A 15,286-nucleotide genomic window follows, 5' to 3' on the forward strand; every position below is an offset into this window, starting at 1 on the left:
AATATAACACGTGACTTGTGTTTCTGACCATCTTAAAGTCCTTTTCTTGAATTCTCACTCTTCATTCTTGCTTGTATGATATCCATACAAAAGAAAATTGTTTAACCATATTTACCAAAAAAAAAAAAAAAAAAAAAAAAGTAAAAAAAAAAAAAGAAATATTAGAAACAAAATAGGGCTTGAAGAAAATAAAGTGAAGCAAATTTCTTCAAGGAACATTTGGGAACCAAGAAAATTCATGAGTTAAAAGTTGAAAATGTCTGGACTCAAGAATTTCTTTTGTCACTTTGAATATTCTGTTCTCCCTTCTTCCACGTGACACGACTTCAACTTTGCCTCTTTTTTTTTGGAAGTAACAGAGGAATTGCTCAATTGATGTAGACAAATCAGTACATGATGATAAGAAACAAAATAAAAATAAAAGGAGAAAAAAATATGCAAATAAAATTCCATGAGAATACTTTCTTAATTTTAAATGGATAGCCCTAAATTTTGTTGAGTTTTTTTGATAAATTTTTTTTTCTTAAAACGATATTATTTATATTTCTATAGTGAAGAAATGGACTAACTCTAAACTTCAAAATTACGTAGAACAATAAAAGAATATTCGAACTTAAACGTTAAAGTGGGAGTCATAATACTTCGGCCCATTCGACTAAATTCGCACACCATCTAACAAAACAAGGTGTGAGAAAGAGAAAAAAAAAACAATAACATCAAATAAATAAAGAATTTCAGTGGAAAGAATGAATTATAAAATTATATTTTTTAAAATGGAAAAGGAAAATATTTTAAAGAAAATAAAATTGATGGGGTGCCACGTATGTGTGAGAGTGAGATGGGAAGGAGTTGAACCGTGCGTGAAGAGCAAAGTGGCTCATGGATCTATCATTTTTTAATATCAAATAATGGCTTCTGGAAGACGTAATATGTTTTGTCTCTCTATAAATGCCCTTTCCCCCACTCTTTCCTCCTCATCTTTCCTTTACGATTCCCTTCATCCTCCTCCCTCTGCAATCTCCATACCTCTCTCTGTTTGTCCATTGACGCTCTGCTTCGAAGCTCACAGAGAAAAGAAAACCCACCAAAACCCACCTCTCGAATCTTGCTGGTTTGCACTCAACTTCCCTCTATCTGTTCCTTGTTTTGTATATGAGTTTGTTTCTTTGAATGGTTTTTCCTCTTGGGTTGCTGTGTTTTCTGATCCTCGAGCTGAAAAGCTGATTCATCGTCCAGCGATTCAGCTCAAGAATCAAAGGGGTTCTTGCCTATTCTTTTTTTTTTGCTTTGGTTTGTAGTTGGTTTTATATAAAACCATGGAACTTGATACCCTGTTGAAGAACAACAAAAAGGTGACACAAATTGCATAAAACAACACTTACTTAGATCTATCATGTTTTAGGCTGCTTAGTTCACCTGTTTTCCCTAACAGGATTATCTCTTCTAGTCAACCTAAAGCATTGAAAACATAGGTATTCCTGGCGTCTCTGTTGATTTTCGCCTACATTTTCAACTCGATGCGTTTATTGGTGGCGATATGGAAGACATGTGCTTGTGTTAGGTTCCATCAACTTAAAGTTAAGGGGCAGATATTGTTTGAGGTTGATAACATAATATTTGCTAATTCTCACCTAACCGATATCTGTTTAAGCCCACCTAAATATCTTCACTTTAGAACGACTCCCTTAAGAACAGATTTTATATGAATTCATTTAAGCTTGAAACTTTGAGGTTGAAATTGTTAATCTTTAACTTTCAAGATTAAATGATTTGTACAAAATCCGTTCTTGAGGGAATCGTTCTAAAATGGTACCGAATTATTTAGTATTTGGTTTCTGAACATTTCTGTTCTATGAACATGGCAAATACCTGATCTTATCATATACTGTTTGGTTTAACTTTTCTTTACTAATTTGATTATTTATATATTGGTGGGACTGTTTGTGTTTAACTTTTTACATTTGGATCCAATGATTTTCAATCGCGTAAATTTGACGCTGTCTTGTTACCATGATTGATCCTTTGAAGTCTTGTTGATTTAGGCATCTCTCTGTAGCCTTTTCCGTTTGAACTTTCGCTAGAAGCTGATTTTCAGACCATGATTTTAACGTTCTTGTTGTTCCATGTCTCAGATTTACGCAGCTACGAAATACTACTTCCTCGATCAGTTAAGATGGCTACAGAGCAGAACTTTCCAGAGGTTGTGGCTCGAAATAACTCCGTTGGACAAGATAATAGTTCCTATGAAAAATGGAATACGGTGTCTGATGGAGTAGCAGACTCCGACAACAAATCCTGTGGCACCTTCGACTGCAGCATCTGCTTAGACTCTGTGCAGGATCCAGTGGTCACCCTCTGTGGTCACCTCTACTGCTGGCCTTGCATATACAAGTGGCTTCAGTTCCAGAGCCCGTCTTCCGAAAACCAAGATGAGCAGAAACTGCACCAGTGCCCTGTATGCAAAGCTGAAGTCTCCGAGTCATCTCTAATCCCACTCTATGGCCGGGGACAAACAACAAAACCCCCGAAACCCTCGAAAGGCAAGGCTCCTCCTATTGGTATAGTGATTCCGAGAAGACCCTTTCGTCCTTGTGGGGTTGAGACACCGCGATCAGCCGGTATCCCAACCAGTCCATACGTTACTCCACAACTTCATTATCGGAGTTCTCCTTACGGTTCACAACTAAACAGTCCCCTACGAGGCCCAATGAATAATCCGGGCGTCGCCACAACCACGATCAATCCAGGAGTTGGAATGTTTGGTGAAATGGTATATGCAAGGGTTTTTGGCAACTCTTTAGCAAACTTTTATACTTATTCGAATTCATATAATCTCGCGGGGAGCGGTAGTCCGAGGGTTAGAAGGCATGTAATGCAGGCTGATAAGTCGCTCGGCAGAATATGTTTTTTTCTCTTCTGTTGCTTTATGTTATGCCTCCTTTTGTTCTGAACAAATTTTTACCTCCCCTTACCTTGGCCGATTAATTGTAACTGTAAAAATGAGTATAAGATTATATGAAAGACGTGCTGATTCAACCAGGTGAGTGTGTTGCTAATTTTATGTCAATTGTTGAAATAGTTTCTTTTTTATTCCTTCATCTCCCGTTTTAGGAGAAATTTGGATAGTTTCAGGTGTATACATCTAGTTACAAAGCAGATTTTCTCGTGCGTGCATTATACTCTTGTCGGTGATATGTTTACCAGTTTTACTTAGTATGTAAATTGCATTACTGAACTTCTTTCCTCCTAACACACACACACACACACACACATATATATATATATATGCATTACAGATGTACAATTTGGAATGATTAGACTGCAGTTTTGGTTGGTTTTGGTTTTGTCGTCGTGAGGAAAGTGGGATGCTAGTTCTTGCTTGAGTGGGACTGGCTTCCGGGAAAGAACGAATTCCGGACAGAAATGCTGCAATTCTACCAGGCCTAAGGCCAAGGCATGAAAAAGACCGAAAATTATGTTAAAGAACTAAGAGATAGAATAACTAATATAGATATCATTGTTCAATAATTCATCAACAATATCATAATTAATAGTAACATCATCACGAGCTGATCATAACATTTAATTTAATTTGAGATTTAAAATGGTTAAGTATAATTCTTGTTGGTTTCCTTGTGCATCGGCCCCTTGTAACAAAAAATGAAAATTGAGATATAATTGATTAAAAATTTCTAAACACTAGGATCTTAGTAAATTAACTATTGATATGAGATATACCAAATCTAAAAGAATGGGTTTAGATTAAATATACATTTTAGGTTAGTACCATCTAATGAAGAAAATTAATCCCACTCAACTTTTATTAGCATGTCTTTAAATCATGTATTGCCACATGTTAGGTCGTATATAGGCCAAATTAAGCCAAATGTGACATTAGCTTATCCTACATACAAGCAAAGCTCAAATTTGAAAAGAAGCATTCTAGCCAAGCTTGACCTCCTCTAGTCAATCAAGTTTTAACTCGAGCTTCAGAGATTTCTTTTAGTTAAAGCTAAGTATTCTGATATCCGGCTTGACTCGACTCATTTATCCCTCACTTCTTATCATTTTCTTTACCCAATTCATTCCTTAATTGTTTCCACCGAGAAACATACATTGTTGATAACATTTGATCACAAATAGTGGTTATTCATTTCCTTAAGTATACGCCAAAGCAAGTGTAAACTATATTTTAGAGAGTAAGGCTACTTTGATAGACTAATAACCAAGTTGTATGTGTAACTCTACTCGTCTAATTTATTATTTTCATTTCCTTAAAAAGTGTAGACTATGGATCCGCATATTTGACTAAGTTATGCAGATGTGGTTCATTCATCCAAAAGACATGACTGATGAGATCTGTGACTAAATTGAGATGGTGAGATTTTCTTAGATTAGCTAGTTTATTACCATAATTATGCTTCAAGGGAAGTGTTGAAATTGAGTATTGTATTGTCTAACTTAGTTAGCAGACACTCTAAAAACACTTCAAACGGAATGCTTCAAAATTTTAATCGTCAAATCTTAATTTTTATGCTTTTGATCGAAAATAAAAATGTTTAAAAAATTCAAAATATTTGATACTCCAATGCACTATAAAAAATCTCTTTACTCTAATCCCTATCCATATCGAACCATCCGACGAGGCATGTCATTTTTTTTCCTACAACCTCTTTTAAGTTTTCAAGTTACACATAGGCCCGCCCGTTTGCTACCACCCCAAAACAAAACATGCATCTCGTTGTGGACCTTGTAGGGTAGCAACTTAATATGAAAGGTATAACTAATTATCTCGGGAATTCGATACATCACGTAATATAGGGTTTAAGAACTAAATTACAGTACGTGATCATAAATCTTATAAAAATTATATTATGTGTGCGAACAAAATCTCAAGGAATCCAAGATTTAGGAACTAAATTACAATTCAAAATATTATTATCTCATGCGGTGAATTAGATACACGCAATAATTTGTCGATGAACAAGTATGGTGGCGTAGAACCCTCAAGGAAAAGTGGTCAACTCGTTTAGAAAGCCATCGGCGACTTTGGTAATGACTAATCGACCCTGGATGCTAGCCAAAAGGGTCACCACCACTTGGGTTGTGGGCAAGGGACATCATGGATGAGCAATAGCCAGGTTGCTGCCAAGCAATATCACAACCAAAACCTAACAGATTTCTGGATTTAACTTCATATTTGGACATCACAAACGTCATTGATCTTATCCTTTCCTTTGCTCAGCTCTGCCTAGTAGCTAAGGATCCATCCAAAACATGCGTTTGTTTTCACAGAAAGACATGTCACCTATCTTATGGTCTTTCTGCATGAGGGATGGCAAACTTCTTCGATCCAGCACGGTTCACCATTAACATCATTGGTATTATCTCTAACTTAATCACTTACTATTAGATGTGTGATTTTATCATAGAAGGTCTTAGTTGTCATACCCAGAAAGTTTAATCTTGAGACGTGACTAAAATTGTAAATTATTTACTGACTTCATGAAAAAGTTCAAAACATCCAATCATAGCTTTTACATTGTAGCATCACAATTTCTATTAAATTACCTTGTGTATGAATACATCTTATTAAATCCTCAGTTAATTTAAAAGTATAGATTATAGTGACAACTTAACCAACATGCAACATGAATTAGAGCTCCAGTTGCTTCAGTGTATCCTCCATCTCCAAATTAAGTCTCCAATAACTACAATCAACTCAATCTAGCTCTCTAGAGCGGAGTAGAATTGTCTCCCCTCCTATTGTCATCTCATTCCCTTCCCTTCTCTCACACTTTGCTTTTTATCTTTTTGTCCTCGTAAAAAAATCAACTCAATCTAGATGAGCAGAAACTGCACCAGTGCCCTGTATGCAAAGCTGAAGTCTCCGAGTCCTCTCTAATCCCACTTTATGGCCGGGGACAAACAACAAAACCCCCCGAAACCCTCGAAAGGCAGGGCTTCTCATCTTGGTATAGTGATTCCGAGAAGACCCTTTCGTCCTTGTGGGGTTGACCGACCTCGATCAGCCGGTACCCCAACCAGTCCATACGTTACTCCACAACTTCATTATCGGAGTTCTCCATACGGTTCACAACTAAACAGTCCCCTACAAGGCCCAATGAATAATCCGGGCGTCGCCACAACCACGATCAATCCAGGAGTTGGTATACGCAAGGGTTTTTGGCAACTCGTTAGCAAACTTTTATACTTATTCGAATTCATATAATCTCGCGGGGAGGGGTAGTCCGAGGGTTAGAAGGCATGTAATGCAGGCTGATAAGTCGCTCGGCAGAATATGTTTTTTTCTCTTCTGTTGCTTTATGTTGTGCCTTCTTTTGTTCTGAACAAATTTTTACCTCCCCTTACCTTGGCCGATTAATTGTTCCTGTAAAAATGAGTATAATAAAGAAACGTGCGGATTCAACCAGATGAGTGTGTTGCTAATTTTATGTCAATGGTTGAAATAGTTTCTTTTTATTCCTTCGTCTCCCGTTTTAGGAGAAACTTAGATAGTTTCAGGGGTATACATCTACTTACAAGGCAGATTTTCTCGTGCGTGCGTTATACGCTTGTCGGTGATATGCTTACCACTTTTACATAGCATGTAAATTGCATTACTGAGCTTTTTTACTCCTAACACAGATATATATATATATATATATATATATATATATATATATATATATATATATATTACAGATGTACAATTTCGAATGATTTAGACTGCAGTTTTGGTTGGTTTTGCTTTTGTCGTCGTGAGGAAAGTGGTTTGCTAGTTCTTGCTTGAGTGGGACTAGCTTCCGGGAAAGAACGAATTCCGGACAGAGATGCTGCAATTCTACCAGGCCTAAGGCCAAGGCACGAAAAAGACAGAACATCCAACAAAAATAAAAGAAAAAAGACAGAAAATTATGTTAAAGAATTAAGAGATAGAATAACTTATATAGATATAATTGATCAGTAATTCATCAACAATATCATAATTAATAGTAATATCATCACGAGCTGATCATATCATTTAATTTAATTTGAGATTTTAAATGGTTAAGTATAATTCTTGTTAGTTTCCTTGTGAATCGGCCCCTTGTAACAAAAAATGAAAATTGAGATATAATTGATTAAAATTTTCTAAACACTGTGATCTTAGTAAATTGACTATTGAAAAGAGATATACCAAATCTAAAAGAATGGGTTTAGATTAAATATACATTTTAGGTTAGATACCATCTAATGAAGAAAATTAATCCCACCCAACTTTTACTAGAACGTCTTTAAATCCTGTATTGCCACATGTCAGGTCATGTCCAGGCCAAATTAAGCCATATGTGAGATTGTCTTATCCTACATACAAGAAAAGCTCGAACTTGAAAAGATGCATTCTAGCCAAGCTTGACCTACTCTAGTTAATCAAGTTTTAACTCGAGCTTGAGAGATTTCTTTTAGTTAAAATTAAGTATTATGATATCCAGCTTGACTCGACTCATTTATCCATCACTTCTTAACATTTTCTTTACCCATTTCATTCCTTAATTGTTTCCACCAAGAAACATACATTGTTGATAACATTTGATCTCAAATAGTGGTTATTCATTTCCTTAAGTATACGCCAAAGCAAGTGTAAACTATATTTTAGAGAGTAAGGCTACTTTGATAGACTAATAACCAAGTTGTATGTGTAGCTCATCTAATCTATCCGCATAATTGACTAAGTTATGCAGATGTGGTTCATTCATCCAAATGACATGATTGATGAGAACTGTGACCAAATTGAGATGGTGAGGTTTTCTTAGATTAGCTAGTTTATTACCATAATTATGGTTCAAGGGAAGTGTTGAAATTGAGTATTATATTGTCTAATTTAGTTAGCAAACAAACTCTACAAAAATTCTACGATGTTTTGGAATATAGACCACTTCAAACGGAACGCTTTAAATTTTTAACCGTTAGATCTTAATTTTTATATTTTTTTATAGAAAATCAAAATGTTTGAAAAATTCAAAATATCTGATACTCCGATGCACCATAAAAAATCTCTTTACTCTAATCCCTATCCATATCGAACCATCCGACAAGGCATGTCATTTTCTTTCCTACAACCTCTTTTATGTTTTCAAGTTACACATAGCCCCGCCCGTTTGCTACCACCCCAAAACAAAACATACATCTCGTTGTGGACCTTGTAGGGTTGCAACTTAATATTAAAGGTATGACTAATTATCTCGGGAATTCGATACATCACGTAACATATTGATGTGATTCATAAATTTTATAAAAATTATTGCACGTGTGCAAACAAAATCTTAAAGAACCCAAGATTTGGGAACTAAGTTACAATCTAAATATATTATTATCTCATGTGGTGAATCAAATACACACAATAATTTATCGATGTACAAGTGGGTGACGGACAACCTTCTAGGAAAAGTGATCAACTTGTTTAGAAAGCCATCGGCGACTTTGGTAATGTCTAATCTACCCTTGGATGCTGCCAAAAGGATCATCATCACTTGGGTTGTGGGCAATACCCTTGGATGCTGCCAAAAGGGTCACCGCCACTTGGGTTGTGGGCAAGGATATCACGGATGAGCAATGGGCAGGTTGCTGCCGAGCAATATCACACCAAAAAAACCTAACAGATTTCTGGATTTAACCACATATTTGGACATCACAAACGTCATTGATCTTATCCTTTCCTTTGCTCAGCTCTGCCTAGTAGCTAAGGATCCACCCAAAACATGCGTTTGTTTTCAGAGAAATACATGTCACCTATCTTATTATCTTCTGCATGGGAGATGGCTAACTTCTTAGATGGCGTAGCCACGTTATAGGCTACGGTGGACTGTAGTCCAGTGAAGATTTGTAGCAATAGGTATATATACTTCAGTGTGCAGTCTATATAATAGACAAAAAAAAGTGTGTAGTCTATATAATAGACAAAAAAATGTGTAAGAAGAATTATTTTTAATGAAACTAGCCCAGTGAGTGTTTAGCACAACTAAAAATATACAAATTACCACAAAATAAAATTGTGATGTTATTTTATTCAAGATTAAGTTGCTTTGATATAGTAGGGTTTATATTAGTTTCAACCAATTTTTTAAGATTGTCCTTACTTCTACTTTCAGTATTTTGCTTTGTGCTAATTGTGTGGTTATAATTGAGATATCAAGTTTTCTATCTTCTTCTTGTGTTTAAATCTAAATATATGTGAAATTTGATGATTCATTGTAATTTTGTTAGTTTGCAATTGCCAAGCTTATTGAGTTCTGGTCAGGTAAATTTTAAGTATACAAATACATAAGTTAAACTTAAATTTTTGCATACAATACGTATGTAGCCAAAAAAAAAAAATTTGATTTTAGGGTACTTTTTTAGCTAGCCCACCCATAAAATATTTTTTAGCTCCGCCTTGAGCACGGTTCACCGTTGACATTATTGATATTATTTCTAACTTAATCACTTACTATTATGTATGTGGTTTTATGATAGAAAACCTCAATTGTCATACCCCGAAAGTTTAATATCGAAGCGTGACTAAAATTGTAAATAAATTACTGGTTTATTACTGACCATGAAAAAGTTCAAAATATCCAATGATAGCTTTTACACAAAATTTCAATTCAATTACCTTGTGCATGCATACATATTATTAAAACCTCAATTAATTAAAAGTATAGACTATAGTGACAACTGAACCAACATGCAACATGAATTAGAGCTCCAGTTGCTTCAACGTATCATCGATCTCCAAATTAAGTCTCCAATACTTACAATTAACTCAATCTAGCTCTATAAAGCGAAGTAAGATTTTCTCTTCTCTTATCTCTTTTTGTTCCCACTTCTCACATTTTGTTTTTTGTTTTTATAAAAAAATTAATATAAAATATTAATGTGACTTAATCGTAACTGTTCAAGTAGAAGTAAAAAAAGAGAAGAGAGATTAAGAGGGAAGAGAATCCTCCTCCCTGTAAAGCACCCCCATGAGTCCCATTAGAACACACTAGTGCAATTGGTCAGTGATTAAGAGGCCGAAATCAAAGACTAAGAGGACCCAGAATTCACCAGCTTCCCTTCCTTTTCTCTCTGTTTTTTACCTTGGCTTAATCGTAGGAATGATCCTTGATACCGTAGTCTAGTTTTAGTCCTTGAACTCTTATATTAATTTTTTTAGTCTTCAATGACACACCCCGACCTAGGATGTTCATTTGGATTCCGAATCGAGCTGTGCTGGCCGACATCCGAAGGGTGACGAAGCCATAAAGTATAGTGATGTGGAAAATATAAATAAATTTAAACCTAAAGGTGCCTAAATATAAGAGTGCGTTATGAGCAGAAATGAACCTATTTCACACGTGATATCAGAGCATAAGGATAGTATGGTAAGATATGGTGAAAATTATACCATCAAAGGTAATCGTCTATAACAAGATTTGCCAAGCAATGATGACAATATGACACGTGATTCATTATTTCCGTCCCACTGGGGATGGAATTTGGGATTTAAGAATAATTGTTGCATGGTCACGTCAACCAAATTCCAACATAATCCCTCTTTCGGTGACTCTAGATTTAATTGCAGGCCCAGCTTTGAAGGACAATCATTTTGTTTTCTGGCAATGAATGGACTTCAATTCAATCTAAGCTTTTATTAAAAAAATAAATAAATAAATAAAAATAATAAAAAATTCAATCTAAGTTGTTGAAAGGACAATGCATTTTTTTTCGGAGCTAATATACGGCATTATTTATCTTTACCTGCAAATTAAAATGAATATATATATATATATATATATATAAAAGTTAGTTATTAAAAGTATAAGAAGAAAATTATTGCTGACATGTCATATTTGATATGTTTGTAAGAAAAAATGAAGAGTCTTTAAGTAGAGATTAGCAATGCAAAAAAGTACGTCCCTGTGTCCCTCAATAATTTTGAAAATGTGTCGATAACATATTGATGTTTTTCTCAATGAATATAATATTTGGACATATCAATACATGTCGACCATAAAAGAAAATTGTGTTAGAAACGTAGGTGGTTGCATATAAAGGTGGCAAATCCACCTATTGGGTTGTTAATTAGTACCTATTAAAACTCATTTAGTTATTAACACTCCAAATTTCTTATTTTACACTCCAAACTTTCTATATTTAGAAAGAAAAATATATTTGAGAAAAGTGTAAAATAAAATTTTTAAATTACCAATAACATTTTCCTTACCTAATTATAATAAATTAATATCAAACTCATCGTAGATAAAATTTAAACTCAAAACCTTTCACAAATAAATAAAAGTAAATACATGTAGATCACAATACTGAGTTCGAGAAGATGACTTGAGTGAGTGCTTTGATTAAACGATTATTAGCCAACGTTGTCGACACTCATTTCTTCAAATGTCAATAAAGACATCAACCTTTTTTGACTCGGTAACCATGTAGCTGACCTTGATCTCCATGCTATAATGCCACTTGTATTATTTCTCATTTGTTTCTGTTTGCCTCATCTTACATGGACCTGGTTGTGTTAATTAAAATGGAAAGGAATCCTCTCCGGATTCCTTCCTCCTAATCTATTAAGTTCAGAGATCCGGATTATTGAAATTTGATTAAACGGTTAAAATTATTATAACTTTTAAAGTAAGCCCTTATTTGTAACCGTTAGATCACATTTCAATGGCCCGGATCCCTGGACTTGATAGATTAGGAAGAAAGGATCCGGAGAAGATCCCTTTCCAATGGAAACATACGTCGAACTAGAGAGATTTTTCAAAATGACGAGAACATAATCATTACACCAAGTGTCATAATACAAGTAGTTGAATATTTTTTTTTAAAAAAAAAATTCTAACCATTTGTATAATAACACTTAGTGTACCAGACGGTGTTCCCAACACTAAAGATTTCTCCAACTAGAATACCAATGTGACGGTATTCTCAACCAATCCCGCGATTTCTACATGACAACGTGCGAAAGAATTAGGATATTCAGTATTGCATTTTCTGAGTCAGTAAATAAAAGCTACTATAATTTATCAGAATGCCATTTTAACTTCTATAAGTTTTAATTACAGAACACACATAAGATTATATGTTTTGGGAACCGATCATGACCAACGAGCAATGAAGAAAAGAACAATCCACAGTTCATTTCCTCTTTCGCATTGTTCTTGAATTGTCAACTCATTTAAAATTTTCGCAGATTAAATGAAAATCTGTACAAAACGTACTCAATCCACCTGAAATACAATGATAACACGAAAGAGAACTAACCTTCCTTCAGTTCTGCTGAAAAAAAAAATATGGCATGGATCACCTTTTGTTGGTTATGGAACAAAACAAACCCTTCTACAGATTGAAAACTGGTGCTATCAACCCCTTTCCAAAATATTTGATTTTCTCAAATCCTCCCAGATTACTATCCTCTTTCACTTTATCAAAGCCATAACCTGAGATTCATCATATGTGTAATCTCCTACTTTATCGTATGAATCGAATGTAAGATGATCACTCGCTTCCAATAATCTCGAAAGTTCCTCTGATACTTCCTCATCTCTCTTATGAGGTTCACCAGTAACATACTTATCTAATTTATCACACAAATCAGCTGAAAAATAATCCTTTTCTCTAATTAATCTCAAAAGCTCTTATGCTACTTCCACGTCTCCCTTCTCTTTCAAGTATTCAAGACATGCAGCGAAGGTTAGATGATTGAACTTCTCATCCAGGTCGACTTACCAATATTGCTTTTTTCATCGTATCCACTGCCTTACCCATCTGACCATCCATATGATATCCGGTTGTCAAACGAGTCCATGCGACTGCATCCAGCTCCTTACCGCTCTCTTCAAGCCGCTTTATATATAATTGGGCTCTCTCCAAAAGACCTTTCTTGCAGTATGCAGTGATCAGCAAGTAGGGAATTCGTATGTCAAAAAACTTGGCCACAGATTCCCATTCCTCCACAATCGTCTCAGCACTATCAATGTCACCCAGCTTTAATAATGAACTTAGCATACAAAGATAGCCAGAATTGTATAATCCCACCTTATTTTTGTATATATTCCAAATACGATAAACCTCATCTTTATTCCCAATAGCAGTGTATAAATTGAGGAAGACTTCATATGCAAATTTATTTGTTTGATTGCCAATGAGTTGCTCTGATCGCCTAAGCATTGTTGAAGCCTTCTCTAATAAGCCAGCTTTCAAGAAACCATTTGCTGCAATAACATAACCATTCCAGTCTACATTGACCAAAGGATCGGCTTCTATCTTCATTAAAACCTTCTCCAACTTGTCTATCTCAGAAATGGCTGCATACGAATTCAATTGAATCTTCAACGTATAACTGTCATAATCAATGCCCTTTTCTTCCATCTCCTTTACCAGAATATCGAGCTTTTCATGTTTACCTATCTGAGAATAGAGGGTAAGCATAGCATTATAAACTAATGATCCTTTCAAATAACCTAATTCGTTCATCTTCTCGAAAATAATCTCAGCCTTTTCTGAAGATTTATTCTCTACATAGCTGAATAAAAGAGCACCATACACCTTGAAGTTTCTCAGTTGGTCTGGGATGCTATTAAAGTACGCCTCAGCTTGTTGTAGGCCATAGACTTTTGAGATCAAATCTAGCCGAACCGCAATGTCTCCCGGAGTTAGATACTGGTTCTGTGCATCACTCATCCATTCTGAAATCTAAAAGAAATAACAATTCAGGGTCTTCCAGTTTCATCTTTTAATATATTATTGGTCACAATTCAGGGTCCATCTGTTTAAAAACATGCAGAACACATACTATCAAATAGAAATGATTTCAGTTGACCATTGCTTAAGCAAAAACTTCCTAAGAAATTAAAAGCACATAACCAGAATCATTTACCACCGTCATCAACACACATGCATTCATTAGCATCCACAAAAGGACCTACGTCTATTATGAATTTGTGCTTCGTATTATTACATTTTCAAAAGCGTGGTCTTGAGAAACTTTACAGGTTGCAACGTGTACATTCTAGTAGCTATAGCATTCTTAGCAGAGTGATGACAGTAGAAAGTTATAAGGGGAAAACAGAGTGTCTTTAAAATATTACTACAATAAGTAAATATCACAAAAAGAGAGCATCTATCAGATACAACCCAAGTACACTTGAAAATATACTAATGACAACCACCCTAGAGACGACAAAACAATCCACATCTAGCAGTGTAAAACATATGTACCAGAACAAAGTGTTGTTTTTACGGCGCTTTTTCTTCAACCTCTTGTTAAATGGCAGTCTCTTTATTTGATAAGGAAATAAAATGTATACTACACGTACCTGCAGTCATCATATCCGCTTGTCCATTGAAACAATGTTATCTTTTGCTAAAAACAATTTAACGATTCTCCGAAAATGATTATGGATTATCAGAGTTCATGTCATAATCAATTTTCATGTCAACAACCTGCAGTATATATGTAAATTAGCTCAGACTTCTTAAATTTTATAAATTGGGTTATTTATTTTCCATCATAATCTTTTCTATACGAATATTTTCTTCAAAATTTAATCTCACCGGATTCTGTGACTGAAATCTATATGCTAGCATTGACTCCATTTCACATTCAATGCAATTTCTATGACAATATTATACAAGAAACCACTATAATCATTTCTTTTTCTTTTACCTGGAGAGCGTGGCTGTAGCGGCGATGTTTACGGAACAGCTTGACGAACCTCTGGAGCTCCCATTTCTTGACATCTCTCCCTTCATCGACCCACTGATTGAGAATCGGTACAATGGTAACCCTCGGATTTCTGGCCCGGGAAATCCTAACGTACAAAGGCTCAAACGGGGGTGGAGAGGAGGCCGTGGCCTCAATTGAGCAGAACAGTGCACGAGAACTCCCAGAAATGGCATTACCACGCCATGGATTTGAACCAAGAAGCTTAATCATTGAACCCTAATTTCGTAGAGGGTTTTGGGAGAAATTGTGAATTGTAGGGGTTAGGGTTTTGCAGTGTACTATGCCAACCCAGACTTTCTCATCTTTTATGTTTCATGTGACTTTCTCATCTTTTATGTTTCATGTTTGTCAAGGGGCCAGTTCATTGCACACAAGACACCGCGACGTCACGTTTCGCACTAACAATATTAAAATATATGGTGACGTAGTTTTTCATATGATCTTTTTGTTATGGGGGTTTTAACGAAAAACTTACGGTACTGTTCATTTTAATTTTAAAAAACCATATTTTTACACTAAAAAATCAAACATGGTACTATTCAT

At 35.1% G+C, this 15,286-nt stretch overlaps 2 protein-coding genes and 1 pseudogene across 5 annotated transcripts; 2 read left to right on the forward strand and 1 right to left on the reverse strand.

Annotated features, from left to right (window-relative positions):
• The first annotated feature begins 950 nt into the window (after positions 1-950).
• Positions 951-3,039, forward strand: LOC137707899 (E3 ubiquitin-protein ligase RMA1H1). 4 transcript variants are annotated; one of them, XM_068446840.2, is made up of 3 exons: positions 966-1,352; positions 1,433-1,601; positions 2,133-3,039. In XM_068446840.2, the coding sequence occupies exon 3, from the start codon at positions 2,174-2,176 to the stop codon at positions 2,948-2,950; it is 777 nt and encodes a 258-aa protein (XP_068302941.2). In that variant the 5' UTR covers positions 966-1,352; positions 1,433-1,601; positions 2,133-2,173; the 3' UTR covers positions 2,951-3,039. The 4 variants fall into 4 exon arrangements, with proteins under 4 accessions (XP_068302940.2, XP_068302941.2, XP_068302942.2 ...); XM_068446839.2 differs by lacking the exon at positions 1,433-1,601 and having other exon boundaries at positions 951-1,111; XM_068446841.2 differs by lacking the exon at positions 1,433-1,601 and having other exon boundaries at positions 1,120-1,352.
• A 2,790-nt stretch (positions 3,040-5,829) lies between these two features.
• On the forward strand, positions 5,830-6,490 carry LOC137707802 (E3 ubiquitin-protein ligase RMA1H1-like; annotated as a pseudogene).
• Positions 6,491-12,037: 5,547 nt separating this feature from the next.
• On the reverse strand, positions 12,038-15,131 carry LOC137707800 (pentatricopeptide repeat-containing protein At2g20710, mitochondrial-like). The gene is made up of 2 exons (XM_088688573.1): positions 14,684-15,131; positions 12,038-13,710 (listed from the first exon to the last, which is right to left on the reverse strand). Exons 1-2 carry the CDS (start codon positions 14,951-14,953, stop codon positions 12,727-12,729), a joined length of 1,254 nt encoding a protein of 417 aa, XP_088544699.1. The 5' UTR covers positions 14,954-15,131; the 3' UTR covers positions 12,038-12,726.
• Between the last annotated feature and the right edge of the window lie 155 nt (positions 15,132-15,286).

This window comes from Pyrus communis, chromosome 17 (genome assembly GCF_041283825.1).
Source record: "Pyrus communis isolate YQ-2024b chromosome 17, ASM4128382v1, whole genome shotgun sequence".
Taxonomy (NCBI): Eukaryota; Viridiplantae; Streptophyta; class Magnoliopsida; order Rosales; family Rosaceae; genus Pyrus; species Pyrus communis.

Bases quoted from the DNA above. Each gene is read 5' to 3' on its own strand.
- LOC137707899 (XM_068446839.2), top strand. From the start codon at position 2,174: ATGGCTACAGAGCAGAACTTTCCAGAGGTTGTGGCTCGAAATAACTCC.
- LOC137707800 (XM_088688573.1), bottom strand. From the start codon at position 14,953: ATGATTAAGCTTCTTGGTTCAAATCCATGGCGTGGTAATGCCATTTCT. The intron at 13,711-14,683 runs GTAAAAGAAAAA...TATTTCTTTTAG, and splicing joins GCTACAGCCACGCTCTCCAG to ATTTCAGAATGGATGAGTGA.